The sequence below is a fragment of the Talpa occidentalis genome, unplaced genomic scaffold (assembly GCF_014898055.3).
Source record: "Talpa occidentalis isolate TD23 unplaced genomic scaffold, MPIMG_talOcc4v2.1 talOcc4.7, whole genome shotgun sequence".
NCBI lineage: Eukaryota > Metazoa > Chordata > Mammalia > Eulipotyphla > Talpidae > Talpa > Talpa occidentalis.
Genome location: NW_023605083.1, coordinates 250087 through 278061, shown reverse-complemented (window position 1 = coordinate 278061; position 27975 = coordinate 250087). Strand labels below are relative to the sequence as shown.

Below are 27975 nucleotides of genomic sequence, written 5' to 3'. Positions count from 1 at the left end.
GGGGGCGGGGACGCCCGAGGCTGCGGCGCGGTCTCCGCCGAGCACCGGTCAGCGCGCCCCGCCGCGGTCAGCGCGCCCGGGGGCCGAGGCGTCCCGGGGCGGGTCCGGGTCCGGGGGCGGGTCCCGCCGCCGCCGCAGCGCCGGCTCGTCCTCCTGGAAGCCAAGCGGACACGACCGTCAGGGGAGGCGGGCGCGCCGTCCAGCCGCGCTCGGGCGGGCCCGCGGCTCACCGAGTCGGAGCCCGCGGCGGCCGGGGCGCTCTGGAAGTCGGCGTAGGCGTCCTGGGGCCCGCCCGGCAGCTCCTCCTCGCACTCCGTCTGGTAGTCGGACTCATCTGGGCGGCGGCGGCCGTCAGCGCCCGTGCTGGGCGCGGGCCGGACCCCAGAACCCGCGGGCCGCCCCCGCCCCGCGCGCGAGCCCGGCGCCGGCTCACCGTCCGCAGAGGCCGCCGCGACGGGCTCGATCCGGGACACGATCTCCGCGAGGTCGGTGAAGGAGGCGCTGGGGCAGGCGGGCACCTGGGGCGCGAGGCGGGCGACAGCGGTCGGCCTCGCGGCCGTGGGGCTGGGCCGCCCCCTGCTCTGTGGCCCCCGGGGAGCGGCCCAGCCGCGCACACTCACGTCCCGCGCCTTCATCCTACGGGGGCCCTGCCGGTCCTGCAGCATCTTCTCCAGCACGCCGCTGCGCCCCCAGATGTCGAACACGGTCCGCCCGTGCCGGTACCCCACCTCCTGCGCGCACGGCAGGCCCGTGACCGGCGGCCGCGCGGCCGGGCCTGCCCACCCCGCCCGGGCACTCACGCAGATCTCGTCGAACTTGCCGAAGTCCAGGGTGCGGTAGCCGTCGATGGGCGGGCGCAGGCACTCGCAGTAGTCGCTGCTGCGCACCAGCTCCAGCTGCCGCACGCAGCACACGTAGGCCAGGCGGGCCTGGATCTCCGCCATGTTCAGCACCTGTGGGTGCCGCCTCCTGAGCACCCCGCACCCCTCCCCTGAGTCTTCCCAGCCTGGGGACCAGTGTGGGGCGGGGTCCCCAGCCCCACCCCTCCCCCAGCTGGTCTGGGGGCGGGGGAGGGAGGAGGAAGCTGTCTCCCCGCAGGCTGGAGGGCAGGAGGCCGGGCACCGCCCACCTTGACTTTGGTGGCCAGCGGGTTCCAGCGCTTCCAGAGCAGCCACCACCCGGACAGCGCGTCGCCGTAGTTGGTGAGGTCCGTCTCGTCCCGGCTGCCCACGTCGATGGCAATCACTACCTTGGCGCCCATGGACCTGGCCACATCCGCTGGGGGAGGAGACAGCCTGGTGACCGCAGGCCTGGTGACCGCCACGGCAGGCAGGATCTAGGGCAGCACGGAGCCCCCCAGGCCAGGCCTCTGGGCAGCTGCCAGAGCTGCCCAGGTGAGCGCCAGTGACATGCCGCGGCCTGTCAGCCCCCGATGGCACCAGAACAGGCCCTCACTGCCCTTGTCCCGACGCCTCTGAGCCGACCACCTGAGCCAGACACTCTGGCCACGTGGGGCCGGGCAGTGCACAGGCTTCGACCCCCTCGGTGCAGGCAGGAGTGCCCAGAGAGGGCGCTGGCCAGGGTTGCCCCCATCCCTCCCATCCCCTCCACCCCGCCACACAGTACCTGGGAGATTGTTGATGTAGCCGCCGTCCATCAGCAGGTGTCCGTCTTTGGGGTCACAGAGGGGGGGCATGTAGCCCGACAGGGACATACTGGCTCGCACGTACCTCCACAGGGAGCCTGCAGAGGCCAGAGGTGTCCACCATACACTCCCTCCCTGTGGTCACCCAGCCCGGGGCAAGGAAGGGCCCACGTGGCCTGTTCTCCCCTGGGCAGCCTGGGGGCCCTGCAGAGACCTGGCACAGCGAGGCCCTTGCCAAGGACACCCACACAGGCAGTACCTCCCTGCTTCCAGCCGTGGGAGCCCTGCCCAGCCCTGAGTGCGCCCTCCGCTCCCCCAACATGCCAGTCCCCTCACCCCGGGGCCTGCCTGGCCCTCGGGGCCCATCCCAAGTCGCCAGGCCTGCCCAGGCCCAGTGCTCACCGTCCGTGTGCACCCGCATGGCGGAAGCCGTGATGTCTGTGGTGATTGTGAAATAAGGGAGCCACAGGTCCTGTGGAGGAGAGGGTCAGAGGCCGCCTCCCGGTGCCCCACCGTGGGCCTGGGCGCAAGGGGCCAAGCAGGGCTGAGCGTCCTGGGCGCCTGCAGCGCCCCCTGGGCCCTTGGGGCGCCCCTGCTGGGGAGGACACCTCAATCTGCCGGTCCTTGAAGACGCTGCTGACGCTGCTGTTGAAACCGGCCCCCGAGAACATGGAGGTGATGGGGTAGGTCAGGTCCAGCACGGTCTTCACCATCGACGTCATGTCCTGAGGAGCAGGGTGCAAATGAGGCCCCCGGGCGGGAGCCGGGTCCCAGCAGCGGGGCGAGTGCTGGCAGCTGAGCGGAGCCGCCCAAGAGCAGTGCAGCCTCCTGGGGATGGCGGGCGAGCCCTGTGGTGCTGCAGGGCCCTCAGGCGGGATGAGCTGTCCCCTCTGTGAGGAGGCCTCAGCCCTGCTGGGGCAGGGCAGGTGCCCAGGCAGCTGCGCGGGGGCAGCCGCAGGGAAGACCACCATGGCCTGCCCGTCTTCTGGCCATGGAGTTCCTGCAGCGCCACCCCGCATGTGGGGTGCGAGCCCACGAGCATCCGCAGGTAGAGGGTACCTGGCGGCGAGCCCACTGTGGCCCAACCCGTAGGGGCAGGGCAGGGCAGGGCAGGGCAAGGACCAGCCAGCCTGCGGTGACCGGGCCCTGGTGGCCGCTCAGAGACTGTCCTTGGGTCCCCCGGGGCCTGTCCTTGAGCTGCCTTGCCGTGGGGGGGCTCATTTTGGTAAGAAGGCTCTGAGCAGGGGGTGCCTGTGCCATGTCCCCGGGGCTGTGCCGGCACAGGCCTTGCTGGGAGCTTCTGTCCTGAGAGGACGACCCTTTCTTCTCTTCCTGAGAGACCTGCGCTTCGGCCCCACTCACGGTTTCACCCGCAATGTCCCGCTCGAGAGCCGCCTGGGCCGCCTCCAGCTGCCAGAGCCCCCGTGGCCTCTACCCCAGGGCAGCCGCCCTCGCCTCCCCGCACCCCCTCCAGGGCCCGGGAGCCGCCAGCGCAGTGTGGCGCCCTGTTCCCAAGGCGACCGCAAGAATGGGTGCCACCCTTGACCCTCAGCGGCGGGGACCTCCCCACGCTGCCCTCTTCACGGCGGCAGGAAGGCGCGGCCCCGGGCCCTCACCTCGGCCCACTGCTTGGCGCGGATCCGGGTCTGGCTGTAGCTCCGCTCCTCGGCGTACAGGGCGCCCATGAAGGCCCCGATGGACGTCCCTCCCACCATGTCCACGGGGATGCCGCACTCGGCCAGGGCCCGGATGATGCCGACCTGGGCACAGCCTCTGTGCCGGGGGCACAGCGCAGCGCTGAGCGCCCAGGGAGCAGCGCAGCGCCCCGACCCTCCTCCACAGCGCGCCCCCTCCGCGCCGCGCCCCACGCCCCGCCCCTCCGCGCCACGCCCCGCCCCCTCCGCGCCACGCCCCGCCCCCTCCGCGCCACGCCCCCGCCCCCTCCGCGCCACGCCCCGCCCCTCCGCGCCACGCCCCCGCCCCTTCCACGCCACGCCCCCGCCCCCTCCGCGCCACGCCCCCGCCCCCTCCGCGCCACGCCACGCCCCTCCGCGCCACGCCCCCGCCCCCTCCGCGCCACGTCCCCGCCCCTCCGCGCCACGCCCCCGCCCCCTCCGCGCCACGCCCCTCCGTGCCCACCGCGAGGGGCGGAGAGCGGGGCAGAAGGAGGCCACTGCGGCCGGCAATAGTGCGGGACGGCGCTGGCGGCCCGAGGCGGGGGCGCGGGCGGGGCGCGGGTGCGGGGCGTGCTCCGAGCGGCGGTCCCAGGCCCCGCGGGGAGGGCCCGGGCCGGCCCGCGGCCAGACACAGGAGGGCCTCGCGGGGACCGGCCCGCGGCTGCAGCCTGCGTGGAAGCCAGATCGCCGCCAGCACCCGGCGCGGCCCTCGCCCCCTTCCTCCTCGCCTCGGCCGCTCGCCCACAGCCGCCAGCGCGGGGCGGGGGGCGCGGGGCGCGGCGGGGAGGCCGGCCCGCGAGGAGGCCGGCGCGGCCCCAGGAGCCAGGACAGTCCGCACCCGGCGCCGCGGTGGGCGAAGGACGCGACGCGGGAGAGGACGACCCCGCGGCCCCACTCTCGGAGCCCCGAGGGGGCCCGGCCCGGCCGCCAAGACGCTGCGCTCTGGACTCGGCAGCGCCACGTCTGGCGACAGGAGGGCGCGCCCCTCGCCCCGCGCCCCGCGCCCCGCGCCCCGCGCCCCGCCGGAGACTCCTGCGCGCAGCGTCACACGAGGGAAAAGGCGCGGGGGTCACGGGAGACAAAGCCACACTCGGCGCCGGCCCAGAGGGAAAGCTCGGCCGGGAGACCAGGCTGCGGTTGAGACCGCGTGGGCGCCAGGCAGCCGCAGGGCCAGGACGCTGGGCCCGGCAGGAGGAGGGAAAACTGGGGCAGGAACAAAGTCCAGCCCGTTGGGGAAGGCGTCAGAGCCGCGCGGGCGGCGCTCAGTCCAGAAAGGCCGCGCATTTCAGGCACAGACCAAAGGCAAACCCCGCACGGTCCACACAGCGCATCAGGCCAGCGAGAACAAAGACGGCGCTGGGCGCACAGGCGCAGCACGGCCCCAACCGGCCCAGTCGTGACCAGCCAAGCGGCCTCGCCCACGCCCTGCGGCCCGGGCTGGGAAGGGACGGCCACTCCGCGCTCCTCCCCAGCCCTCCCCCTGGGCACGCCGAGCCGGAGTGGAGCACCCAGTCGGCCCTGCTCACCCTCCAGGGTCCTGAGATGCTGGACGCCGGCACCGCCCTCATTAGCCCAAGGGTGGGCCTGCCCGACCAGCCCCCAAGCCAGCCCCACCCTCACTGCAACCCCACCCCCACACTAGCTCCACCCACTGCAGCCCGACCTCCATGCTACCCACCAGCCCACGCAGCGCCTCGCTCAGTGGACACTGACAGCAGACACCACAGCACACACAGAAAGGGCCTAGACCAGCCAGTGCACCCGGCGCTGCCGGAGCTACCCCGCTCGCAGCTCTGGGCCACCAGGGCACACAATGCACAGGCCGGGGCTTTGACAGCACCACAGCAACTGGGCTGAGGGCACAGTCTTGGAGAAACAGAAAAATGAACGTGACAGACCCAACGTACCCGCCAGACTCGCACTCGCTGGAGGAAAGGCAGACAGCCTCCACGCCCCGCAGGGAAGCGTGCTGGAGTAGGCCCCTGCAGAAACCGGAGCCACTTGGCCAGACCCTGCTCAGCGTAAGCCCTCGCGGGGTGCGCAAGGTGCAGACAGCGTGAGGGCCAGTGCACCCACTGGCCACATGCTGAACCGGGGATGCTGAGCCCGCCACCCTCACAGGCCAGCAGAGCACTCACAGGCATAGCTGGCGTGGGCACTGGCCATGGCAGGGCCCCATACCCACCGAGCTGCCAGCGCCCAGCACACGGACCCTCCAGGCTGGCGGAGAGGCGGCAGTGCCCCAACACCCTGCAGGTAAGGCATAGGCCGGAGCATTTGGCCAGGGAGCGCCTCGCGCATGGGAGGCCAGCGCGGCCTCGAGGGAGCTGTCCCAGGACGGGGACAGCAGCTTTGACCCTCCGAGCAGACCCAGAACACAGCACGAGTGTTGTGGGCAGGTGCAGCGCGCAGAGCCGGGCAGGACAGAGCGGGCTCAGCATGGGTCGCCCCAGCCGGAGGCCTGCCCAGGGCAGCGAGGCAGGCCGCAGGCCGGACGTGCTCCGAGAAACCCAGCGAGGCACCGGTGGGCCAGCGGGGGAAAGTCGGCAAAAGCACTCAGAGTAATTTTAGCAGGTGACGGCAGTCGGAGGACATCTGAGGAGTTACCCAGAAGTAGGACAAAAAGTTTGAGACGGGAAACGTGGGTGGGAAGAGACCGAGAGGCCCGGCCTGGGGCAGATACATGACCAGTGGCCACGCTGACCGGCCCAACGGCCCCTGCCCAGCGTGAGGGGTACAGCTACACCACGCATGTCTGGTCGGCCCAGAGCAAGGGTCAGCAGGCTTGCTCCGAGGCCCAGGAGGAACAGGCCTTGCTCCGCAGCAGCCTGGGGGAGGCGGCCATGAAACCCCCAGGGAGTCACTGCTCCCCGATGTCCACTGCAGCCGCCTTCTGGGGTCGGGCCGCCGCCCTGCACACGGGCCCTGGGCTTTGACCTCCCGTTTGTCTCCTCTTGAGAATCTCGGAGAGCATGGACTCGGCCAGACTTGGGCGCAGCAAGAAAAGGGGACCTGGCCCGGGATATGGGCGAGGTGGGGGGGCCCGGGGCGCACGACAGGGGCACTCCCGGGACGGCGGCCCAGCGAGGCCCAGGCGACTCCGCGGCGCGGTCAGCAGCAGGGGGCGGGGCCGGGCGCGGCCGGACCCAGCGGGCGCCTGGGCCTGCAAGTCCCCGCCGGCTGACGACACCCGGGGCGTGCCGGTGCCGCGGGGCCCACCGAGTGCGAGCAGGGGCATCCGAGCGTGGGCAGGGGGCGCTCCACGGCCGGCTGAGGGTGGACACGCGGGCCGGCAGAGGGGGCGGGCCATGCGCGTGGGAAGCCCAGGGCAAGTGCCCCGCCCGGCCCCCCCCAGGCCCCTGACCCCAGGCCCCGCACCCGGTCCAGCCAGGCCTGCGCCGCAGGGAGGGCCCGGGCGGACAGCTCTCGCCCAGCAGCGCTGCGCGGCCCCAGCAGCAAGCACGCTGGGAGGGGGCCCGGGACCGGCTGGGGCAGGGCCCGGGGGGCGGCACCCACTTCTTGACTGAGCACAGGAGCTGTCATCAGCCGGCGGGGCCCTTCCTGCGGGGCTGCTGGAGCCCCCCAACCAGCGTCGGCCTCTGGGAGTCGGGCCGGGCTGGGGCGTGTGCAGGTGACCGCGGCGAACACCCTGCGGGGTCGCGTCCTCCTGCTGTCCAGAGAGGGACGTCCAGGCACCTCTGCCGGACACCAGGGAGAGGTGGCCGGCGCCTGCAGGGCCCACACGCCGAGCGGAGCGAGCGTGCAGAGGGGCCCGGGGCCACCCAAGGCCTGTCCTCCCTCCCGCAACGAGTGCCCCTCCCGCACCTGGGCAGCCTGGCCTGGCACGGTGCCCGGGCTCCCACTCTGCCCGGGCGCCCTTCTCTAACAAGCTGGGGACAGGCGGGCACATCTGAGAGGAAGCTGGGGCACAAGAGGCACCGGCCGCAGGCAGAGCGCGGCCGCCCGTCCCCCACGAGCCGCACACAGAACGGAGAGACTCACCTGCCGCCCAGAGGGAGGACTGGCAAGGGCAAGAGCAGAGCATTCAGGGGCGGACGCGTGGGAGCTCGGGGCGCGCGCTGCGCGGGGCTGGGGCCAGAGTGGGTTGGGGGCGGGCCGGCAGGCCGGCAGGGGTGCGGGGCCGGCAGGAGGCGGGGCTGGGGTCTCCCCGCCCACCGCGGGTGCCAACACAGTCATGCTCGCCCTGGGAACCGCGTGGGAGGGGCGCACGCACCTGGCTCCTCCGCCCCCGAGCACCAACGCGATGGCGTTGCCCGTCAGCACGCGTGCCAGGCGGGAGAAGTCCGAGTGCCGGTCTGGGGCCCGCTGAAAGACACGCTCGTACATCTCCACCTGCGAGGGTGCGGCAGGCCCAGGTCGGCGGGGCCGCCCCGCGAGGCCCCACCGCCTGCCCTGAGCAACGGTCTCCCTCCCCACCCAAGGGCGCAGAGAGCCCTGGGTCCGAAAGCCACCTGGGCCACACCCCAAAGGCAGCCCCCCTTAGCTCAAGGGACCCCGCAGAGAGCACATGGGTGGGCGGGAGGAGCAGAGGCCGAGCCACATGCCCCTGGGCTCTAAGGCAGCCAAGCCCAGGCCCTGGCTGAAGCCACCCTGGACCCGACCCTGGCCCACCGAGCATGGCTAGGCGGGTGCTGCCCCTGCGCAGCCCAGTCTCCAGGCCACCAGAAGAGCGCTGTGGTCTGGCGGGCTCTGCCAGAGCAGCAGACCCCGCAGAGGGGAGAGCTGAGCCCAGCGCCAGCCCCGGGCACCCTGCCCAGCCGGGCCTCACCAGCCTGGGCAGGCTCCTCCGGGAGAAGACGCGGCGCGGGCAGCGGAGGTGCAAGTGGCCGGAGCACCAGCCCCGCATGTTGAGCCAGTCCACAGTGCGGGCAGGGGCTGGCCCGTCCTCCCGGTGCAGCAGGACCAGCTGCTTCTGCGCGCGCACGGCCGAGCTCTCCAGCATCCGCTCCAGCTGCCCAGGATGAGGGGGCATAGGTGAGGGGGGACAGGGGGCAGGACACACAGGCTCCGGCCCCCACCATAAAGCTGGGGCTGCGCAGAACTGGGGGGGCCCGGGCTGCACCCAGCGCAGCGGGGATGGCACCAGCCATGGGATGCAGCGCCCTGAGGCCATGTGGCTGCTGCCCGTGGCCTAGGGCAGAGCTGGCACTCGGCCTCGGCTAGCTGCAGGGGAGGGGGCTGCTGCCGCTGGCTGGCTCGCGGAGGTGGGGCGCACAAGCAGGGACCCAGGCAGTGTTGGACAGGCCCGCCAGGCCCCCCGCAAACCTCGCCCACGGTGGGCTCCTGCTCGCCCAGGCCCACAATGAGGATGCAGTCAGCCTGCCGTATGCAACGCTGCGTCCAGGGCGTGAGCGTGCTGTCCGCCTGGTAGAGCACAATGCGGTGGACATCTTCCTGCTGTCCCAGCCAGCTGGACAGCCGGTACTCGTGGAGGCTGCAAGGCAGGAGCCTGGCTTGGCATCCCCGGAGCGGTGCCAAGGCCAGCGCCCACCACCCTGCCCCACCCTGTGGGTGCTCCAGGGCCAGGGCGAGCTGGGGCAGGGCTGGGGTGTGGGGTCTCTCTGTGGGTCCAGGGGCTGCTGCCGCCACCGGCGACAAAGGTTTCGGGCCCCAGGGGAGACAACAGGCTGACAACCCTGGCCGTCACCTCCCCGCCACAGCACAGCTGCAGGGGCAGAGGGTGAGGACAAGGAGAATGAGGATGGGGTGCAGATGTGGGTGCGGACAGGGCGTGGGTGGGCATGCCAACAGGGGCCAGTGCGGGGCAGATGTGGGCACACTTCCCATCTGTCCCCTCCGAGGCGGCAGCACCTGTCCAGAGCAGCAGAGCCCAGACGCTGTTTAATGTTGTCACTGGTCAGCAGCAAGGTGGGGCCTGGAAACACAGCATGGACGGCATGTGGCCTGGGTCCACCTCTGCACCAGCAGGCCTGTGAGTGCAGCCTGGCGAGGGCAGGGAACTCACGGAGGCTGGCTCTTCTGGACAGCAGCGAGCGGCACGCCCAGCTGGGGCGGAAGGGCCGCTGGGCTGACCGAGCGCTCTCCACCTGAGGAGGCCCGGTCAGTGCAGAAGCAGGCCCGGGCACTGTAGCCGGGAGAGCAGCCACCCAGCCCACTGGGCACAGGGACGGCCTCTCTGAATTAAGTCCCGTCTCCAAATGAGCAAGAAGGTCCCAGTGGCGCCTGAGACTGTGGGGGCGGGGCGGGGGGGGTTCTGAAAATGGCAGAGGCAGACTCCCCGCAACCAGGCCGGGAGGTTGGCTGGGTCCCCTCCGGCTGCGGCACACTGTCGCGCCCCCCCCACCCCACCGCTCCCCTGCAGCTCAGGGTCCAGCCTGCTGACTGTGGAGCTGAGGGCTAGGGCCACGACCCGGCGCAGGCCCGGAAGCTGAGGGGCACTGTCCTTCCCAGAGTTTGGAGGCCTTCTTGGAGGCTGACACTGCACCAAGGCTCCTCTGCTTCCTCTTTTATTCTTTCAATGATGTCTTTTGAAAAAATAAGCTCTTAATTCTATGGGCTGTGGCTGACCAAAGGCTGGGGCCCGACAAAAGTCAGGCCACCGTCCGCAGCTCTCACCCACGCAACTGCAGGAAGCCTTGGGCTCCAGGAATTACCACCTTGGGGCTTACACAGGGGACAAGGGCTCACTGTGGCCACAAGTGGCCTCACCCAGATTGTGTCACCGTGTTCAGAAGTAAGCAGAGTGCCGTCCGCTTGTCAACACACTGGATGGCACTAGCCTTTAGGGATGGGCACCACCAGTGACCAAGAGTCTGGACAGTACAGGCCAGTAGGAATGGTCACCACTGGTCACCAGGCATCTGGACAGCACTGGCTAGTAGGGATGGTTGCCACCAGTGACCTGGAGTCTGCACAGCACTGGCCAGTAAGGATGGTCACCACTGGTCACCAGGCATCTGGACAGCACTGGCCTATAGGCTGCAACCGTATGTCCCTCTCTACCACTGACCCTGGCTTATATCCTCTCTCTGGGTGCCCCACCCACAAGTCTGATTGGACCGTTTTTTTCAGTCCTGTGGCTGACTGGACCATTTAGCACCAATCTGTTCATAGCTCACACCTGATTGGTCCATTCCACGAGCCCGGAAGCACGTGGTGCATAAAAGGCACCTGCCACAAGTGGCTTGAGGTGGAGCCACAGGAGAGGCCAGGCGGCCAAGGGACTGGGGTAGCAGGGAGGCTCTTGTAAGCACCACAGCCTCGCCTTTCCCCGCAGGCCGGGACGCACATTGGTCACACCACCGTGGAATGGAGTCAGGTTCCCCACAGGGTCTTTGGCTGGCCCAGCACCCTGGCCAGGAAGGCCCGGATGCCCCGCATCGGCCGTCAGAGCCCCCGAGACCACGCACGGACCGGACACAGGTGCTCACAGAGTTCTGCTGGGCCACCCCCAAACTGGAGGCCCAGAGCCCTTCCACGGTGAGCGGCAAAGGGGCCGAGCGCACCGTGCAAGCAGCGAGCCCATTCTGGACACAGCCGCCGGCTCTGGGATGGCAGGGGCTGCGGGGAGGCCCTGGGGGCGGCGTCCCTACTGGCCAGCGCAGTCCAGCATGTTGACAGGCGGATTTCTCTTCAGTACTGTTGCCTTTTTCTGTGAGTCTATAACTATTTGCAGGGGAAAAGCTGTTTTTTAAAAAGGAAACGAATCAGCTTCTAAGAAGCCACATGTCTCACTGCAGCCCTGAGAGGCCCAGGGACACACCGGCCAGGCCAGGGAGGACCAAGGCACTTCTGGCCCCTGGAGCATATGCCACGAAGCTGCCTGGGGCCAGGGGGGCGCTGACTGCCGCCTGCAGTTCAGACTTTCACTTTGGCACTGATTTTCCTGCACCCCCTAGAGTAGCTTTTAAATATTAAACATTGGCGGTGGCATCTGTCAATTCTGCAAGCCGTTTTGGACCTTCAGCTGTGTCTGCGGTGTCACCCCGTCACAGCTTTGCTCCATGACAGTCACGTGCATTTGTGTCTCCTCTGCAGACACCCCTGCCCGTCCAGCAGGAAACCCATCTCCCATGCGCACTGCGGTGCTCACGTCCAAGGCCCTGAGGGCAGGGCGCTCTGCCAGGTTCCCAGACCCTCCGACACACGGATGACCTGGGCCCGGGAGTGAACCACCAGGCCATGCCCCCAGCCCACAGCCCCGCTCAGGACTCCAGCCGGGCCCCTGCCAGTGCTGCGCAGCTGCTGCCTGGGCCCTCTGCACGTGCCCCAGCACCATCTCCTCTGGGACACCCCAGTCATCTTGGAGGGGCAGCCAGGAGCTGTTACATCGAGATAAGCAGGGACGCCTGATGGAGTATCCTCTCACATGGACAGGCCCCACGAGCCCTGGAGCATAGGCAGGCAGTGTTCGCTGTGTATGTGGGGGGCAGTGTCGGTGGCTCACCTATGGCACTGAGGGCATGCTTGAGCTCCAGGGCGAAGGCTGTGAGGGGCACGTCCTCAGATGCTGGCATGATGGCCACTGTGGACAGGTTGCTGGCCGGGTTTCCCGTGTCCCACTTGCTGCCCGCACTGTGCAGACCAAACTGATGACCTGCAAAGAGCAGAGGGTTTTGTGTTGGCCCCAGGGGCTCACGACAGGCATCCCCGGGTGACCTGTGGCCATGGCTGCCTGTGGGGAGGAGGGTGGGCACCAGGGCCTACGCCCAGCATGCAGGAGCCCGAGCACGGAAGGGCCCAGCTGAGCAAGACTCAGGTGAGTGTGGGCAGCCACCAGGGTCTGCTCACTGTGTGGCGGGCGCTAGCCTTAGGACACCAGGCAGCCGGTATGGACAGCAGTCACCCCTGGAAGGACTCGGGAAGATGCCGACTGATAAGATGGAACATTCAAGTAACTCGGAAGACAGCAGAATAAGGGGCAGCAGAAAGCAACACGGGCAGCCACAACCCGACCACCAGCCACGCGTCCCCACAAGCGGCCTTCCACACTGCAGGGGCCTGTCCAGGGATGTGGGCAGCCGCCGCCGCAGACAGTCGAGAGCAACACGAGGCGGACACCTGTGCCAGAGCCCCTCCTGCATGCCTGCCGGCGTGCTCATCTGGACAAGGCGGGTCGAGGGGCCAATGCCCCAGGCTTGCTGCCCCCCACCCCCAAGTCAGCGTACACCTCGGCCGCAAAGGGGCCACCGCAGGGGCCACAGAGCCAGATGGTGACAGGTGGGTGAGCAAAGAAGCAGGAAAGGCGTTGGAGTTGCTGCACATGGAGCCCTGCAGGCCCTGCTGGCACGGCAGCCCGAGCCCCCCCGCCCCTCCGTCCTGAAGTGCCCTCTGGGCTGGGCCCCTCAGAGGCGGGATGGGCCCCAGGCCGAACAGCCCGGCCTACTTGTACCAGGGCCGCCCGCTCAGATCTGTGCCACCAAGCGCTTCCAGCAATACTGCAACAGGGTGGTCCCCAGGAAAGGGGGAGGTTTCCTGCCCCACCCAAGGGAGGGTGGAGCTGAGCAGGAAGAGGAGAAGCTGAAGAAGAGACTGAGAAAGGAAGCAGGATGGAGCCAGGAGACCTGGAAGAGGCGCATGGAGCCTAGAGACACGTGAAGAAACTGCGCTTGTCTTTTGGTCGTGGACTGGGTGACACAGATGTGGGTGAGACCCATGGGGAGGTGACAATGGCAGCTTTTATTTGGATGTTGACTTTGCTCTTTTCCTTCCGGGCTTGTCCGGTTGTTTGTGACCCTTTTCTGTGGGTCCCCACTGGAAGATGTTTTAGACTTGTGGCAGGCTTTGGGGCCTTGCTCTGGGCCGACCCCATATGGATGAAGTTTTACCCACGAGGGGATGGGTAACTTTGGGTGCTTCATTTAGAAACTAGACTCTTTGCCTTACCTGTATTGTTTCCTAGTTTTATTAAAGTTCCTTCCCATTAAAGTCTCCTATGTTTTGTGTTGATGCGGCGGATGGCAGAACCCATGTAGAATAAGCAGGTTTGCGGGGTTTGGGCTGCCCCTCTCCCTGTCCTATAACAATACCAGGTCGCAGGTGCCCCACAGGCCCGCCCAGAGGTACCCCGGGTCTTCCTGGGGTGGGGGGGCAGGGCTGCAGTGGAAGGGTGCCCCACCTGTGGCAGTTCCCTGCTGGAGGCTGCCCAGGATCTTCTCGCCCAAAAGGTGAATCAGCCGAGTCACGACCTGGGGGCAAAGACAAAGACCCCCGTGCCACACCCTGCAACACTGCAACCCAGAAGCGGGAAGGTCCTGGGCAGCAGAGCCTCAGGCTCAGGGCTGCAAGGGCGGGGCCTGGCCCCTGGGGATGGGTCCTGGGCAGGGGTAGCTGTGAGGGCAACGTCTGCCTCTCTTGTCACCTGGGGCCGGCGGCCAGCAGCAGGGGCACCCCGGGCAGGGCAGGGGTACTTCCGGCCACCCAGCCTGGGACACCTGCGGCAGCTGCATGGGGACCTGCGCTGCCCGCCACACCGATGGGCCTGCTTGTGCGAACCAGCCCGTGGGCCCTGGGCGCCCCAAGACACGGGGCTGGGGCCCTCTCCCCAGGCAAGGAAGCCGGTTCTGGGGTGTGACACAGCAAGAGCTGCGCAGGACAACGGCTCAGCCTCCAGAGCAGAAGAGCAAGGTGTCTGCCTGGCAGGCCTGACCCGCCTCGGGCGGCCCGCTGGAGGCCGCGCAGCAGGGAGGCCCAGACCCTCGAATGCGGGCAGCGCGGAGCCGTGTCCGGTGCAGTCCTCTCCTCTCACGCGCAACCTTCCCACGTTCTGAGGCCAAGCCGGATCAAAGCGTTTACCGCCGACCCGCATGTTCTCCAAAAGAAGGGCCTCAGAAACAGCCCCGCAGAACCGCCCGCGCTGACGGTGCTTTTAAGGGAAATCTAACCTGCAAAGCGGTCATTTCCTGACCGGGAAAGGCTGGACACGGCCCTGGAGGGCCCGAGGGAGCAGCGCAGAGGGCGCCCCGCGAGGCACCAGGGCCCAGGCAGACACAGCCCCCGAGCCAAGGGCCACCGGGACAGCCGCCCGCCCCGGGCCCAGGGGCGGAACGGCGCGAGCAGCAGGGTGGCGTGGACAGACGGACGGGCGGGCCGCGTCCCCGCGCGGGGCGGGCTGCTCCCTGGCCTGAGCCCTGCCGCAGGCCGGCCGCCCCCCGCACAGGCGCCCCGCGCCCGCAGCGCACTCACCTGCGGGTACCTGCGCTTGATGGACGTCAGGGCCCCGGCCGGCAGCTTGGCCAGCTCCGAGTCCCGCACGGCGTGCACCGTGGTGGCTCGGGGCTGCTGCGTGAGCGTCTCCACCTGCGGAGAGGCGCCTGCTGGGCCGCCCGCGCGCGTGGGGGCCGGCAAGACGGGGTGACGGAAGGGCGGGCCTCGCCCCCAGACAGCATGAGCCAAGCCGCGGTCAAGCGCCCCAGCCCTCGGCCCTGACCCACGCCCCGGAATTCAGGAAGGAGCTCAGGGGCGGGGCGGGGCGGGGCGGGGCCAGCAGAGGCGCGGGGCGGGGCCTGGCAGGCGGGGGCGGGGCCAGCAGACGCGCGGGGCGGGGCCGGGGCCAGCGGAGGCGCGGATGGGGCGGGGCCAGTGGGGCCGTGGGGCGGGGCCAGCGGAGGCGCAGGGCGGGGCGGGGCGGGGCGCCGGGGCGGGGCCGGGGAGCCGGGGGCGGGGCGGGGGAGCCGGGGGCGCGGGGGGCGCGGGGGCGCGGGGGCGCGGGGGCGCGGGGGCGCGGGCGGGCGGCGGGCCCCCTACCACTCCGATGAGGTCCCCGCGGCCGTACTCCCCCGCCAGGCGCTTCTTGCCGTCCTCCTTGCGGACCACCGCGCGCAGCCGGCCGCTCAGCACGATGTAGGTGCAGTCGGACCTGTCCCCCTGCCTGCGGCGGCGGCGCGGGGGCTCAGCGGGGCGGGCGGCTGCTTCCCGCTGAGGCCCAGCCCGGCCGGCGACTCAGGGCGCTTCGCCCGGGCAGCGCGCGGGCCGGGCCCCGGGGCACCTCCCCCGCGGCGACCCAGGGGCAGGCCGGGCCTCTGCTCACCGGTACACGGCGCGGCCGGCCTCCACCTCCATCCAGTCCAGCGCGAAGTCCATCTGCCGCACGAAGGAGGACATGCGCTTGGCCACCGTGTGCGCCACGCCCAGGACCACGGTTGGCTGCCTCCGCATGATCCTGCGGGCGGGCCAGACGCCTGCAGCAGCCAGCGCCCAGGCGGCGGCCGCCCACGCTGCCCCTGCCCAGACACCCCCGCGGGCACAAGGAGCGCCCACAATCCCAGCAGCGGGGGCCAGGCTGCACAGACCAGCTGACCGTGGGCGGGGCCCAGGGGCCATCAGCCACCGACCCTCGGGACAGGCAAGCTCAAGGGGAGGCTGAGAGGCCGCAGAGAAGGCCCCGCGAGGCGGCCAGCAGGTGGGCTGGTCGTGCCCAGGCAGTTGCTGGAGGCGGCCCCAGCGCAGGAGCAGGGCGGAGCGGTCTCCCTGCTGCGGGCTGCAACAGGCACCCAGGGCGAGGGCAGAGCAGGGCGGCGCCGCTATACTGGGGGCTTCTGGAAGCTGATGGCAGGAGCAGTACTCGGCCCACAGTCTGGAAGGGGGTGGGGGTGGCTAGGAGCAATTCGGGGGACAATCTGGAGCTTCGGCTGGCGGGCTCCGACACACCCCGCACGCGGGAAGGCTGAGGACAGCAGTGTCCGCGCACGGCGGACGTGGAGCTGGGCACAGACAGGCCCCAGCTGAGACCGCCAAGGGCGAGGCCCAGGAGGGGCGGGGCGGGGCACGGTGGGGAAGGGGAGGCCGCAGGGAAGGGGCCTGGGGGTGGCCGCTCGTACTCATAGAAGTGAGCCTTGGAGATGGAGAGGAAGCTGCAGTCCCTGTTGGCCCTGATGGTGAAGATGAGGGGCTCGCCTGTGAGCACGGCCAGCTGGCCCACCATCTCCCCGGGGTGCGTCACAAACAGACAGGTGTCCTCCTCGCTGTCGATCTTCCGCTGGTACACGTGCAGCAGCCCCGAAACCACGAAGAGGATGTTCACGTCCTGACAAGAGGAGGGGCGTCGGCCAGCAGGCCCCAGGCCCGGAGCCGGGCGGTCAGCGGCACGGCTCTACAGCGGGGGGGGGGGGGGGAGCCCCACGGCCTGTGCCCCTACTCTGTGGGGCTCACCTGGTCTCCCTGCTTTGACACCACCGTGCCCCCCGGGACGTGCAGGAGTGTCACACGGCCGTCCAGCAGGGAAGGGTCCTACAAGCAGGCACAGGGGCACTGAGGGCAGCGGACCCAGAGCCACAGGGCAGGGCGACCGGCCACAGAACACAGGACCCTCCCAGCACCCCGCAGGTCCGCTTGTGCGGGCAGAACAACCAGATACCGCAGACCAGAGTGGGCACTGTGAGGGCACACCAACTGTGCCCCGCCAGTGACCCGGGAGACAGCGATTCGGCCCCAGAGGCCGGCGGGCCACCCCTGCTGCACGCCACTGGGCCCACGCGGGTGCTGGACACACAGGACGCCGGGGAGGGGCCTGGGACGGCTGGTCCTGGAGAGCAGCTGCAGAGGCTGGAGGAGCCTCGTGGTGAAGCTCCACGGTCCCCACGGGCGCAGAACCGCAACACGCGGGAGCCGGTGGTCCTTCCCAGGTGGCCTTCACAAGCCCCAGTGGTGAGTGACCCCAGCCGACCATCACCCCCGAGATCACGTGTCCCTCCCAGTGGGGCCGCCACGGCCGCCTCGTTTTGGACAGCGCAGGGCTGTGGTGTGTGCGACACCAGCCGCACATGTTAGAGACGGTCAGGGCAAGGGGTACCCCCGACTGCCGGAGCCACGCCACATGGGCCCACGTGCTAGTGCTGGGGTGCAGGAGCAGCTGAGCCTGGCCCAGATATGGCCTGAGGAGAGCCCTGAGGGCATGGAGGGGGAAGGTGCCCATGGCGGGCGCCCTTGGCCTGTCGGAGGTGGCGCGTCTGTGTCTGAGGGTCTGTCCCGGCAGATCCCCACACTGAAGAGCAGACAGGCAGCCAGGAGAGGGCGCCCCGGCCGGGGGGCAGCATAGACATTGTGCATGGACCCGGGGTGGACACAGGATGGGGGGGCAGCAGGAGCCAGCGTCACATACCCAGCCCCAGGCAAGAGCAGCCCGAGTGGGCCCAGCACTGCCCAGCCCAGCCTTAGAGAGCCAGAGGCAGCACAGCCCGGAAACCAGAGTGCAGACCTTCTCCGAGAGCGGAGACTCAGCAGGAGTCACTTCTGGCCTCTCCCAGAGTCTCCAAGCAAAGGGGGTGAGAGAAACATCCCCAGTGCCGGGAACCCAGGCCGGGCTCTGCACCCTGCAGAGTAGCCCTTCCGGGCGGAACAGACACCTTCCCGACATAGACTGCCGGCCGGGCAGCAGACCCGCCTCACCAGCGCCGGGGCGGCTCCGAGGAAGGGGCGCCCGCAGCCAGAGGGGTCCAGGAGCGGGACGAGAGGGGGCGGGACCGAGCTGGTCGTGCATGTGGCTGAGGGGACAGGAAGCTTCTTGAAAGCGAAGGCAGCCTCGCCTCTGACCGTGCGGCGCGCCTAAGTGCCGGGAGAGCAGGCCCAGGCGGGCAGGGGCCGAGGGGCTGTCCCGAGGGCCTACACTACACACAGGGCTGCGCAGTGTTAGAGGGAAACTGGTTCCACACATGGACACTGTGGCGCCCACAGCGGCCAACAGCATCAGCCTTCCCTGGGGTCTTGGGGCCTGGCTGGCCCACGGTGGCAGAACCCCCACGGCCTCCCACACAGCAAGCAGCGGCCTGACATGGCTGCAGGGCCAGGCTCCAGGCCCTCCTCGGCCTCTGACTGGCTAGAAGGGCTCCCACATGCCCACTGACCAGCTCACTTCAGAGCAAGGGCCGCTGGCGGACAGTCAGGTGAGGGGTCCCGCGGACAGGAGTGCCGGCCCCAGCGGGGGCCGCCGCAGCACAGGGCAGTGCTCGCCCACCGGGGATGCCAGGCTATGCCAGCCCCACTGCTCATGGAGGTCAGTAGGCTGAGCGGTCCTGGTGTTCAGCCAGTCTTTGCTGTCCTGGGGAGCAGCCTGTTGGAACCCCGGCGTTGCCTCCTTTCTGTAGGGCCAGCGCGGGGCATGTGGAGTGGGCTGGGCTGATGGGAGACGAGGGCTGCAAGCCACCGGCAGCCCAGCCGCTGAAGGCGGGTAAAGCAGGGAGGGATCAACAGCCTGAGGGAAGGGCAGAGCCCCATAAAGTGCTCGGTTTAAACTGCAGAGGGCAGGCAGGAGAGTCGTAGACAAGGACAGGACCAGAGGACAGGGCGGAAGGCACAGGAGCCAGTCGGCATCAGCGACTGCATCACCCTCAGGGGCCGAACACGCGGGTGCGCTGAGAGCCTAGGAGACGTGAGCAGGCCAGGGAGCCCGAGCCGGCCCAGGAGCCACGAAAGACGCCAAGACAGAGCCAGGGGCGTGCGGGCCGGGGCACCTGGCCAGCCAGAGGGAGGGCGGAGCAGCGGCATGGACGCGCGGGAAGGGGTCACCGCACGCAGGAAGGGGTCCACTCCCCAGGAAGAAACGCAAGCCCTGATGTGGGGGCGCCTCACGGCAGCGCTGAAACACCGGACGGGAGGAAGGCGGCTGTGAGGAGAGCGCGACCCCATTGGCGTGGCCACGACCGCACCCCAACCCCGCCACCGGGCGGCCCCGCGTGCTGGACAGCCAAGAACGGCCTCGTCCAGCCGCGACACACCTCCTCGGCCACAGGAGCACTCGCCAGCCGGCCACGCTCTGGGCCGGGAAACACACCTCGGTCAGTTACAGGAACTAGAAGCCACACAACAGCCGCTGTGAAACCCAGCTCGATGCCGGAAGCAGCCGGAAAACCCCCAAACACACGGGGCTAACACCGGCTTGTGCACAGCGCGGCGGCCTGCGAGGAGTCTGGAGAGAGCGGGACGCGGTTCAGATTCCTGGGTGCAGGAGCTGGGTGCGGGCCAGAGGCGCGGGGTGAGAGGGCTCCCCAGAGACAGAGCGGGGAGCAGCACAGGCAGAAGGACCGAAATCCACGCTGAGGGGGCAGCGGGGCGACGGGAGGGTCTGCCGCGCCCTGTGGGCAGCTCCCGGGCCAGGGACGGCCTCGGGCCGCCGCGGGTGGCCATGGCTCCGTGGTGCTGCGACGGCCCGCGCCCGGGGCCCTGCCGTATGTGGAACGATCACGAGGACACAAGTGACCACAGGCGGGACGCAGCCCCGCGGCCTGGACAGACTGGGAAGGCGCCCGCCTGGGCGCCCGCGCGCTGGACGCGGCCCTCGGAGCAGAACGCGGCGCGCGGGCCCAGGGCCGTGGGGAGAGCAGGGGCCCGGGGCGCGGGGAGCGGGGCGCGCGGGGGGCGAGGGCGACACCGCGGTGGCCGCGCGGGCCCGCCAGCTGGACACGGCCCTGCGCGGCCCCCCGAGCAGGGGGGCGGGCGCGGACCCGCTGGGGCCACCCCGCGGGGCTCTCGGCAGAGCCGGCGGGAGCGGCGGCCCCGAAGGGCCTTTGCCCGCAGCGCGAGAAGCGGCGGCCAAGCGCAGGCCCAGAGCGCGGGCCGGCGGCTGCGCGGGGTCGGTGGGCGGAGCGCCGGGGGCCCCCCTGCCCCCCCCCGCCGCCCGGCCCCCCCCCGCCGCCCCCCCCCCCCCCCCCCCCGCCCCCCGGGCTCGCGCAGCGCCCCGCCGGCCCGAGGAGCAGAGCGCGCAGCCCCGAGCGCGCCGGGGGACGGAGGCAGCCGCGTCTCCGGGACCGGGGCGGACAGCCCTGGCCACGGGTCCCGAGGCGGCTGCGAGGGGGGCGCGGGGAGGAGCCTGGAGCCCCCCGGCGAGCAGGCCCCGCCCCGGCCCCCGGCCCCGGCGCCCCCCCCACTTGGAAGCGCCGCGGAGGGGGGCGACGGGGGGGGGGGGGCGCGGGGTGCAGGGCCGACGCCCGTGGGTCTTGGCGCAGGCGCCGCGGCAGGGGGGCCGCGCGGGGGGCGCGGGGGCGCGGGGGGCGCGGCCACTCACGTCCAGCTGCATGAGCGTGAGCAGGTCCTCCTTGGCGGCCCTGAGCATGGCGTCCGCGCTGCCGCTGCTGCCCGCGGCCGGGCCCGGGCTCCGCTCCGAGTAGCGGAAGACGGCGGCGGGCGTCTCGGCGACGACCACGTTCCTCTTGGCCTGAGGGGCAAGGGGGGCAGGTGGACGTGGGCGCCGCGGGGGGCGGGGGGCGCGGGGCGCGGCCGGCGGAGGGCGCCCACCTTGCTCGCCGCGCCGCTCGCGGGGCGCTCCTCTGCGGGCGGGGGCGCCCTGGCGCCGTCGCACGTCGCCCTCGGGTCCGCGGGGGCACCTGCCGGCACAGGGGGCTCGGGGCCTGCGCTCTGGGCTCCGGCCGAGCCACGCGCGGGCCCCTCCGCAGCGTGTGCCCGCGGCCCCCAGGCCGGGAGCCGGTGAGGGGGCGGGTGGCGGGGGAGGGAGGCGGGCAGGGCTCCAAGGCTGCAGGGGTGGGCTGGCTGCGTGGTGCTGCAGGCTGGACGGTCAGTGTCACGTGAGCAGCTGCACTGGACACCAGGGCAGACGCCACTCGGCAGTGAGGGCGCTGTGGCCATCCCGAGCCCACGAGTGTCGGGGTGAGCACGGTGGCCCCAGGGGACAGCACACAGACGGCCCCACCCGGCACAGGGCCCACAGCCATAGCTGGTGTCCAGACCGTGAGGGCACTCGGGGTGGCGCGGGGCGGTGCGGGGCAGGGTGGGGAGGGGGCAGTTGTGGGGAAGGCCCCACGCGGGCAGCCGGGTAGGGGCTGCGGCAGGTGGACGCAGGCTGAGGGTGTGGCCAGAGAGCCAGTGGGGCAGGAGACGCCCTCCGGCACACAGTCCTGGGGGGACCCAGGGCCCGCACCACGGCCCGCAGCCTCGGGGCCAGAGGCGGACACGGGGTCTGGCCGACTAGCTGCAAGGGCTGCTCTCCACGGCCCTGGGCTCGCCCCAGCCAGTCCTGACTTGCAGGAGGCCGAGGGGGAGCCTGGGCCGGGGCACCCCGACCCCAGCTCGCCTGCACAGGTGGGAGGTGCTGGGCCCGGCCCACGTCTGAGGAGGCCTCACCTGCCAGGGCCTGGCCAAGCGCATCCACGGGCTCCTCGTGCACGGTGGGCAGCGGGACGGAGAGGCTCCTCTTCAGCAGCGGTGCTGAGGCTGTTGCACGGCTGCCCCCTCGGTCTGCCGGGTAGGGATGAGCCTCATCGGGGGCCCCCACCCCCCATGCATACCACCCATCTCAGGCTGCCCGCCCTATGACTCTGGTGGCCCCAGGTACCACCCACCCACCCCAGGTACCTGCCCACGCCAGGGTCTGGCCCCAACGCTGCCCGGTGTCAAGAGGCTCAGGCAAGAGGCAGGACCCACTTCCCAAGGTGCATTTCTTTCCTTTTTTTTTTTAAAGATTTATTTATTTATTTACACAAGCACTGGGTACAGTCAGAAGCGCGGGAGGGTGAGAGAATCCACCAGAGCCAGAGTGGGGAGCAGAGCAGGCAAAAGGACCAAAGGACACTGCGAGGGGAGCAGCGGGCGGCAGGAGAGGTCTGCGCGCCATGCGGGACCCTCCTCCGGTGGCTGGGGAGCAGCCGGGGATCGAACCTGCACTGCAGAGGCTGCGGGCAGCTTCGCAACCCAGCGCTCAACCGCTGCGCCACCGGGGAGGCCTGCCAACGTGCATTTCTAGGGAGACTGGCCAGGGCCCACAGCCCTGGGCTCCTCTGCGCTTGGGGGCCGCTGGGAGGCAGCAGCAGAGCCCCAGGGACAGTGAGGCCACAGCCCGTTACCGGGGGAGGGGGGGAGCGCCCCCAGCAAACACCACAGTTCCCCAGGCCTGGGCCCGCAAGGGCAGGGCAGGGCCGGGGGTGGGGGCCTGCTCCCTAGGCTGAGTGGGCTGCAGGGTGTGAGTGGACACAGGGGCAAGGTGGGGCGGGTTGGGCTAAGTCAAGGAAGCCGGGGAAGAGGCAATGTGAGGCGGGAAGGGGTGAGACCTGCTGGTGGTACCTGGGTCCGGGGGCCGCTCCTCAGGGCCGCAGCCCGACTGCCTCCGGGCCTTCCCAGCAGCCACGTTGGCCACGGATACGAGGGGGATGGCCTGGCTCTCCTAGACGGGAAGGAAGCCCCAGGAGCAGCCGTGGACAGGTGCCCGGCCGTGTGGTCTCAGCACACGGCTCGTTGCCGCCATCTTGGCCACTCGGGCAGAGCCGAGGCCAGCCAAAGGGCGAGAGGCCCCGTCGCCTCACCGAGATGAAAGGGTGACGCAGAGAGCAAAGGGATCGGCAGAGGACGCTGATGAGGCCTACACACCCCTGGAGACCAGGGGGCTGCCTCATGCCGGCCACGGGGGAACCCAGGGCCCGCACCACGGCCCGCAGCCTCGGGGCCAGAGGCGGACACGGGGTCTGGCCGACTAGCTGCAAGGGCTGCTCTCCACGGCCCTGGGCTCGCCCCGGCCAGTCCTGACTTGCAGGAGGGGCTGCATAGGGCAGGAGTGGGCGGCCTGGGTGGGCGGGGAGGGGCGGACAGGGTCAGGCTGCTCCCGCCCACCTCTGCGGGCGCCACTCACAGGGTTGAAGAGCTCTGTGGTCAGGCCCAGGTAGTTGTGTAGAGCCAGGAAGGTGACCCGCTGCAGCCGCACCATGATGATCTGTGGAGACGCCAAACGCTCGTGCCCAGGGCCGGCCCGGGGCCTGCACGTCTAAGACGCTTCCCGCGAACCCAGGGCTGCTCCACCACACGCGTGAAACAGAAAGGACTCTGGGGGGCGGGGTCTGGCCCGGCCGAGGCCACGGACCACAGCTGTCACGGAGAGCCTGTCTCCTGGACCCGCGTGGCCCTCGGCTGGCCCGCGTGGTGGCGCTCACGCGCTGGGGACACCCACCTGCACCACCCTGACCAGCGTCTCGGGGTACTTCTCAAACACGCCTTGAAAAGCAGCCGCCGGAAGCCGCAGGACGGTGGACGGGACGGCGGCGCGGGCGGACACCGTTTTGTAGGGCGCCGTGTGGCCCTGTGGGGAGGCTCTGTCAGGCCCCTCGGAGCTGCCCAGTTCCTGCCCGCCGGCCGCCCATGCCATGCCCGTAGACCCCGTGTGAGCCCCGGGGAGCGGGGCACCGAGTGTGAAGTCGCCAGCCGTGGGCCCATGGGGCGCGCGGGGACTCACGGTGATGACGTCCAGAATGCTGAGGAGGCTGTGGACGCTGTCCCCAGCTGGCACCTCTTTAACCACCGTCTCAGGGCCATCCTGCGGTTGGGAGGGGGAAGAGTCACCCGTGGGCGACGCCAGCTGGCCCCTGGCCCCGCGGCAAACACTGTGCCTCTGCCAGCCGAGGCAGGCGCTTCGGCCACGGGACGAGTCCGGAGGGGCAGAGCAAAGCTGGCAAGAGGGTCGTGGGGCCATGACCAGTTGTGAGGAGATGCCCCAGACAGCCCGCCCCTGCCCAGGCCCCATGCCCAGAGCAGGTCCCGGGGAAGCTTCGCGCCGCAGTTAAGACGCAGACGCGGGGAGAAGGCAGCCCCCACTACCGCGCCCTGGACGCAGACTTCCAGCCGCCCGTCCTGCACCACGTAGATGCTGGTGTCCGGCTCCCCCGGCCGGAAGACGTGCTCCCCTTCCAGCAGCTGCACGAAGACCATGTGTTTGCAGAGTTCTAGGAAAAGCGGCTTCTCAAAGTGGCCCAGGACCCTGAAACACCAGAGCACAGGCTTCCAGCAGGCAGTGTGGGCTCATCGCCCCAGCCCTGGCGCCCCACAGCCGCGGGCACCCGGCCCCAGGCAGGCGCCTGGGACTCGAGGAAGAAGGAAGCCCGTCAGCTGCTGCCCACCGGCTCACAGAGCTCGAGGCCAAGTCAGGCAGCATGGCGCACCCAATGGCAGCCGAGAGACACCCCCCCCATGGCAGCGACTAGAGGAGAGGCGTCGGGGAGCAATGGAGGGGCACCCAGACTTCCAGCTTTGAGCCCGGCCGCCTCCCACGCCGGCCCTGCGTTCCCCTGAGGGCAAGGGCTGGGCAGGCGAGGGCTGGGAGCAGCTGGAGGAGGCCCTGGGAGGTGGGGGTGGGGGAGACGTCCGACAAGCCCCCACCACCGGAGGGCTCGTGCACGGCCTTGGGGGGTGCGTGGGGGCACAGGGAGCCCCGGCTGCGGCCGCCGGCCCGCGTCCCCTCTCACCGCGTCCCCTCTCACCGCACGTTCTTCAGCATGTACAGAACCTCCGACGGCAGGTGGGAGTTCTTTACGTCGAACTCCGTGAGGTCGGCCTCCAGCAGCGAGGGTGGGGGCTCCTTTGGCTGCAGGGTAGGGTACTCCTTCTTGAAACGCAGAATCCTGCAAAGTGGGGGACACACAGGTGGAGCCGCCCGAAGGAGCTCAGGGTGGGCAGGGTGGGGCACAAGGACACTCCAGTACCTCTTGGCCAGAGACAGCACCTTGGTTCTCTTCCTCACCCGCTGCCTGGGGGCAGCCGTGCTCCCCACGAGCGTGTGGGGGAGTGTGGTCACCTGCAGAGCGAGAGCGAGAGGCTAAGTCTGCAGCCTGTGGACCCCATGCTCAGCTTCAGCGGTCAGGCCCGCTGTCAGGTGCCCACATGCTGACCTCATCCCTGGCTCTGGCTGCACCATCCCCCCAGCCAAAGCATAGACCACCCTGCGCACTGCTCAGCGGTCCCCGGGGCCCAGCTGCTACCCGCTGCGGGGAGGTGACCCTCCTCTGTCAGCTGGTTCCCGAGGAGCCTAGCAGTGGAGCAAGGCTTCTCCAGCCCCCGTCTGCCCGGGCCTGCATCCACCTCCAAGGAGTCCCGAGCTGCCCCCTGAGCTGCCCCCGAGGAGCCCTGAGCTGCCTGAAGGGCCTTGGTGGGGTGCGTGACAGGTCAGCTCCAGACTCCAGCTCAGCCCCTGCCCCAGGTGGGCGGTGCCCCGTGTCCAGTCCATCATGCTCCCTCCCTTCCACAGGTCCAGCTCCTGGACAACGTCCCCCAGCAGGTGCCCAACCCCTCACGGACAGCCCTGACGGATAAGGAGGCCCTGCAGGACGGGGAGCAGCTTCCTATGAAGAGCGTGACCCCAGAGAGAGGCCTCGGAGCCACCGCTGCCACCTGAGGGGACGCTCCTATCCCACCAGCCCCGGCACCTGCTGGACACCAAGTCGTTCCTCCCGGGCCAGCCTTCTCTCCCCCTCACTGGACGTAGCCCAGCCCTGGGGCCGGCAGAGCCAGCAAGTCCTGGCGCTGGAACCACATATGCCTTGAGGAGGCAGGGGCACCCCACCCCCCTGCACCAGCCTGGGCCTCAGCCCTGTCAAGCCCTGCCACATGAGCGATGGGCACGGCCGCCGCCAGCAGCCCCCGCTACCTTTCGCATGATCTTCCGGCCGTAAAACATGACTTTGTCTCTCTTCCGGAACCTGTATTGCGGAGCAGGCTGCACTTGCCCTGCAAGGGAGAAGGGCCGTGGCGCCGTGGCCGGGACACTGAGGTGCAGGCCCAGGGCAGACGGCAGCGGGTGGATGCAGGAGCCCAGCCGAGAGGCTGGCGCGGAGGGGCTGGGAGTGGCATCTCTGCCGACGGAAGCCATGCATGAGAAGAGTCGGAAAGCTAGAGCGACTGAGGCTCCTGGACTCGACGAGCCGGTCACAGCTGTCAGGTCCGCAGAGCGCCCCCAGGAGGTCAGACGCGGGTGCCCACCCAGCGCCCTCCTTCTGGGCCTTGCCTCCCCGCAGTGGGAGCCTGAGCCGGAGGATACTCACGCAAGCGTCTAGCCCTTCGGTACATAAAGAAGACTGTGATACCAGCCAGAGCCAGGCTCAGGGCCAGGAGGGCGCCAATCATCATCCCTGCCAGCTGGGTGATGGAGACAAGGCCCTCAGCAAGGTCCCCGCAGAGCCCACACCTCCCTGGACGGGGCCGGGCAGGCACGGGCGAGGGGCAGCCCAGGGACACAGGCCGGGACCCCAGGCCACGCTCGCCCGGAGGCAGGCTGAGTGGTTACCATGGGGGACTGTGTGTGCTGCTCCGTCAGCTGCAGCCCCCAGGACCACAGGCCAGTGTCCAGGCAAAAGCCAACCTGGAGAAGACAACAGGGTCAGAGACCACGATGGGCATGGCCAGGGCTGCCCACAGCAAGAACACGGCTGGGGACAGGGAGAAAGCAGGCAACCAGGCCCAGCGGCCACCCAAGCACCCTCTTGTCATGTGGGCGCTGGGGTGCGGCTGGCCGAAGGGCGCAGACCCCCAGCCGTGAGCACGGCCGTGCAGGAGACGCAGGGCAGGGCCAGGAGAGGGGCAGCAGACGGAGGTGCTGGAGCCCCACCCTGAGCCCGGGCACCACAAGTCCAGACCCGGGGAAGAGGGGGAAGGGGGAATCGGTGGGGGGCGCGGACGCTGGGTCAGCCACAGTTAGGGCGCTACCGCTCCCAGGGCCCAGGCCGAGCACCGGGGAGAAACCGCCCTGCTGTGTCCACACCCCGTCAGGGCAGCCGGGCGGGGGCCTGCTCCCCTGCGGGTGTCCACACACGGCCATGCGGGGCGCGAGGGACAGACGGGCCTGGGCGGCCGGGCGCGGCGGGCGCAGCAGCCCCTGAGGCAGGCTCGCCCGGCCCGGCCTGCGGGCGGGGCGGCCTGTGGTCAGCGGCAGAGGCGCCAGCGGGGCCCCCGCCCCCGGCCCGAGCCCCAGCCCGCGGCGCGCCGGGCACCCGCACCGGCCCTGGGCTCGGGCGGCCCCACGCGGCGGGGCGGCTCCGGGCGAGGTAGAGCGGGCTCTGCCAAGCGGACACAGCGGCGGTCGCGGGGTCCCACCTCCTCGCCCGCGCCGGGCTCGGGCTCGGGCTCCGGCTCCCGCTCCGGCTCCATCTCTGCAAGCAGCCCAGAGTCAGGGGCGGCGAGGCCCCGCCCCCGCGCTCGGCCCCGCCCCCGCCCCGGCGCTCGGCCCCGCCCCGGCCCCGGCCCTGCCCCGCCCACCTCACCCAGGCCTCGGCGCCCGGCCACGCCCCCGGCCACGCCCCCACAGCGCGAGGCGCCCGCCGGCCCCGCCCCGCCCCGCCCCCTTGGCGTGGCGCGCGCGGGAGCCCAGGCCCCAGCGCAGGACGCCGAGCCTGACCTCCCGCCGCTGACCACTGGGGTCACTCAGGAGCCGGGGGGGGGGTGCCCCAGGGAGGCTGGGCGCCGTGTCACGGGGTCAGCAGCGGCGGCCCGGGGTCATCGGGTCAGAGGTCGGGGCCGTCTAATCAGCGAAGACTGGGGTGAGGGTCGTCGGGTCGGGGAGGTCGGGGTGCGGAGTCGTCGGCCAGGGGAAGTCGGGGTGCGGGGCCATCTGACCGGCGGAGACTGGGGTGAGGGGCCCTGGGGCGCGGGCCGTCGGGTCACCGGGCGGGGGTGCGGGGCCGGCGCTCAGGGGAGGGCGGGGTGCGGGCCCGGTGGCTGCGGGGATCGCGCGGGCGCGGGCGCGGGGCTGGCGCGCTCCTCCCGCGGGGCCGACCCGGGCTGCGCGAGCGGGGACACGGCGGCGACTCACCCGGCCTCGCGATCCGCCGTCCGCGCGCCGCCCCCGCGCCCCGCCCCCACGCCGCGCGCTCCCGCCCCGCGCCCCGCCCCGCCCCGCCCCGCCCCTCTGACGTCTGCCGCGGGCGACGGCGTCGCGGGAGCGCCGGGCCCCGCCCCGCCCCGCCCCTCTGACGTCTG

General features: G+C 70.8%; 1 protein-coding gene across 1 annotated transcript; it reads right to left on the bottom strand.

Annotated features, from left to right (window-relative positions):
• Positions 1-48: 48 nt before the first annotated feature.
• PNPLA7 (patatin like phospholipase domain containing 7) lies at positions 49-27836 on the bottom strand. The gene is made up of 36 exons (XM_037495363.1): positions 27809-27836; positions 27094-27149; positions 26288-26362; positions 26046-26139; positions 25652-25731; positions 24711-24802; positions 24489-24629; positions 23830-23989; positions 23468-23548; positions 23186-23314; positions 22871-22951; positions 22309-22408; positions 21271-21486; positions 20530-20618; positions 20300-20449; positions 16453-16530; positions 16122-16327; positions 15332-15463; positions 15049-15172; positions 14488-14601; positions 13421-13490; positions 11750-11899; positions 9154-9217; positions 8608-8776; positions 8111-8293; positions 7556-7674; positions 3262-3418; positions 2254-2370; positions 2048-2117; positions 1627-1743; positions 1130-1278; positions 801-953; positions 621-731; positions 434-518; positions 231-334; positions 49-153 (listed from the first exon to the last, which is right to left on the bottom strand). Exons 2-36 carry the CDS (start codon positions 27145-27147, stop codon positions 49-51), a joined length of 4119 nt encoding a protein of 1372 aa, XP_037351260.1. The 5' UTR covers positions 27148-27149; positions 27809-27836.
• Between the last annotated feature and the right edge of the window lie 139 nt (positions 27837-27975).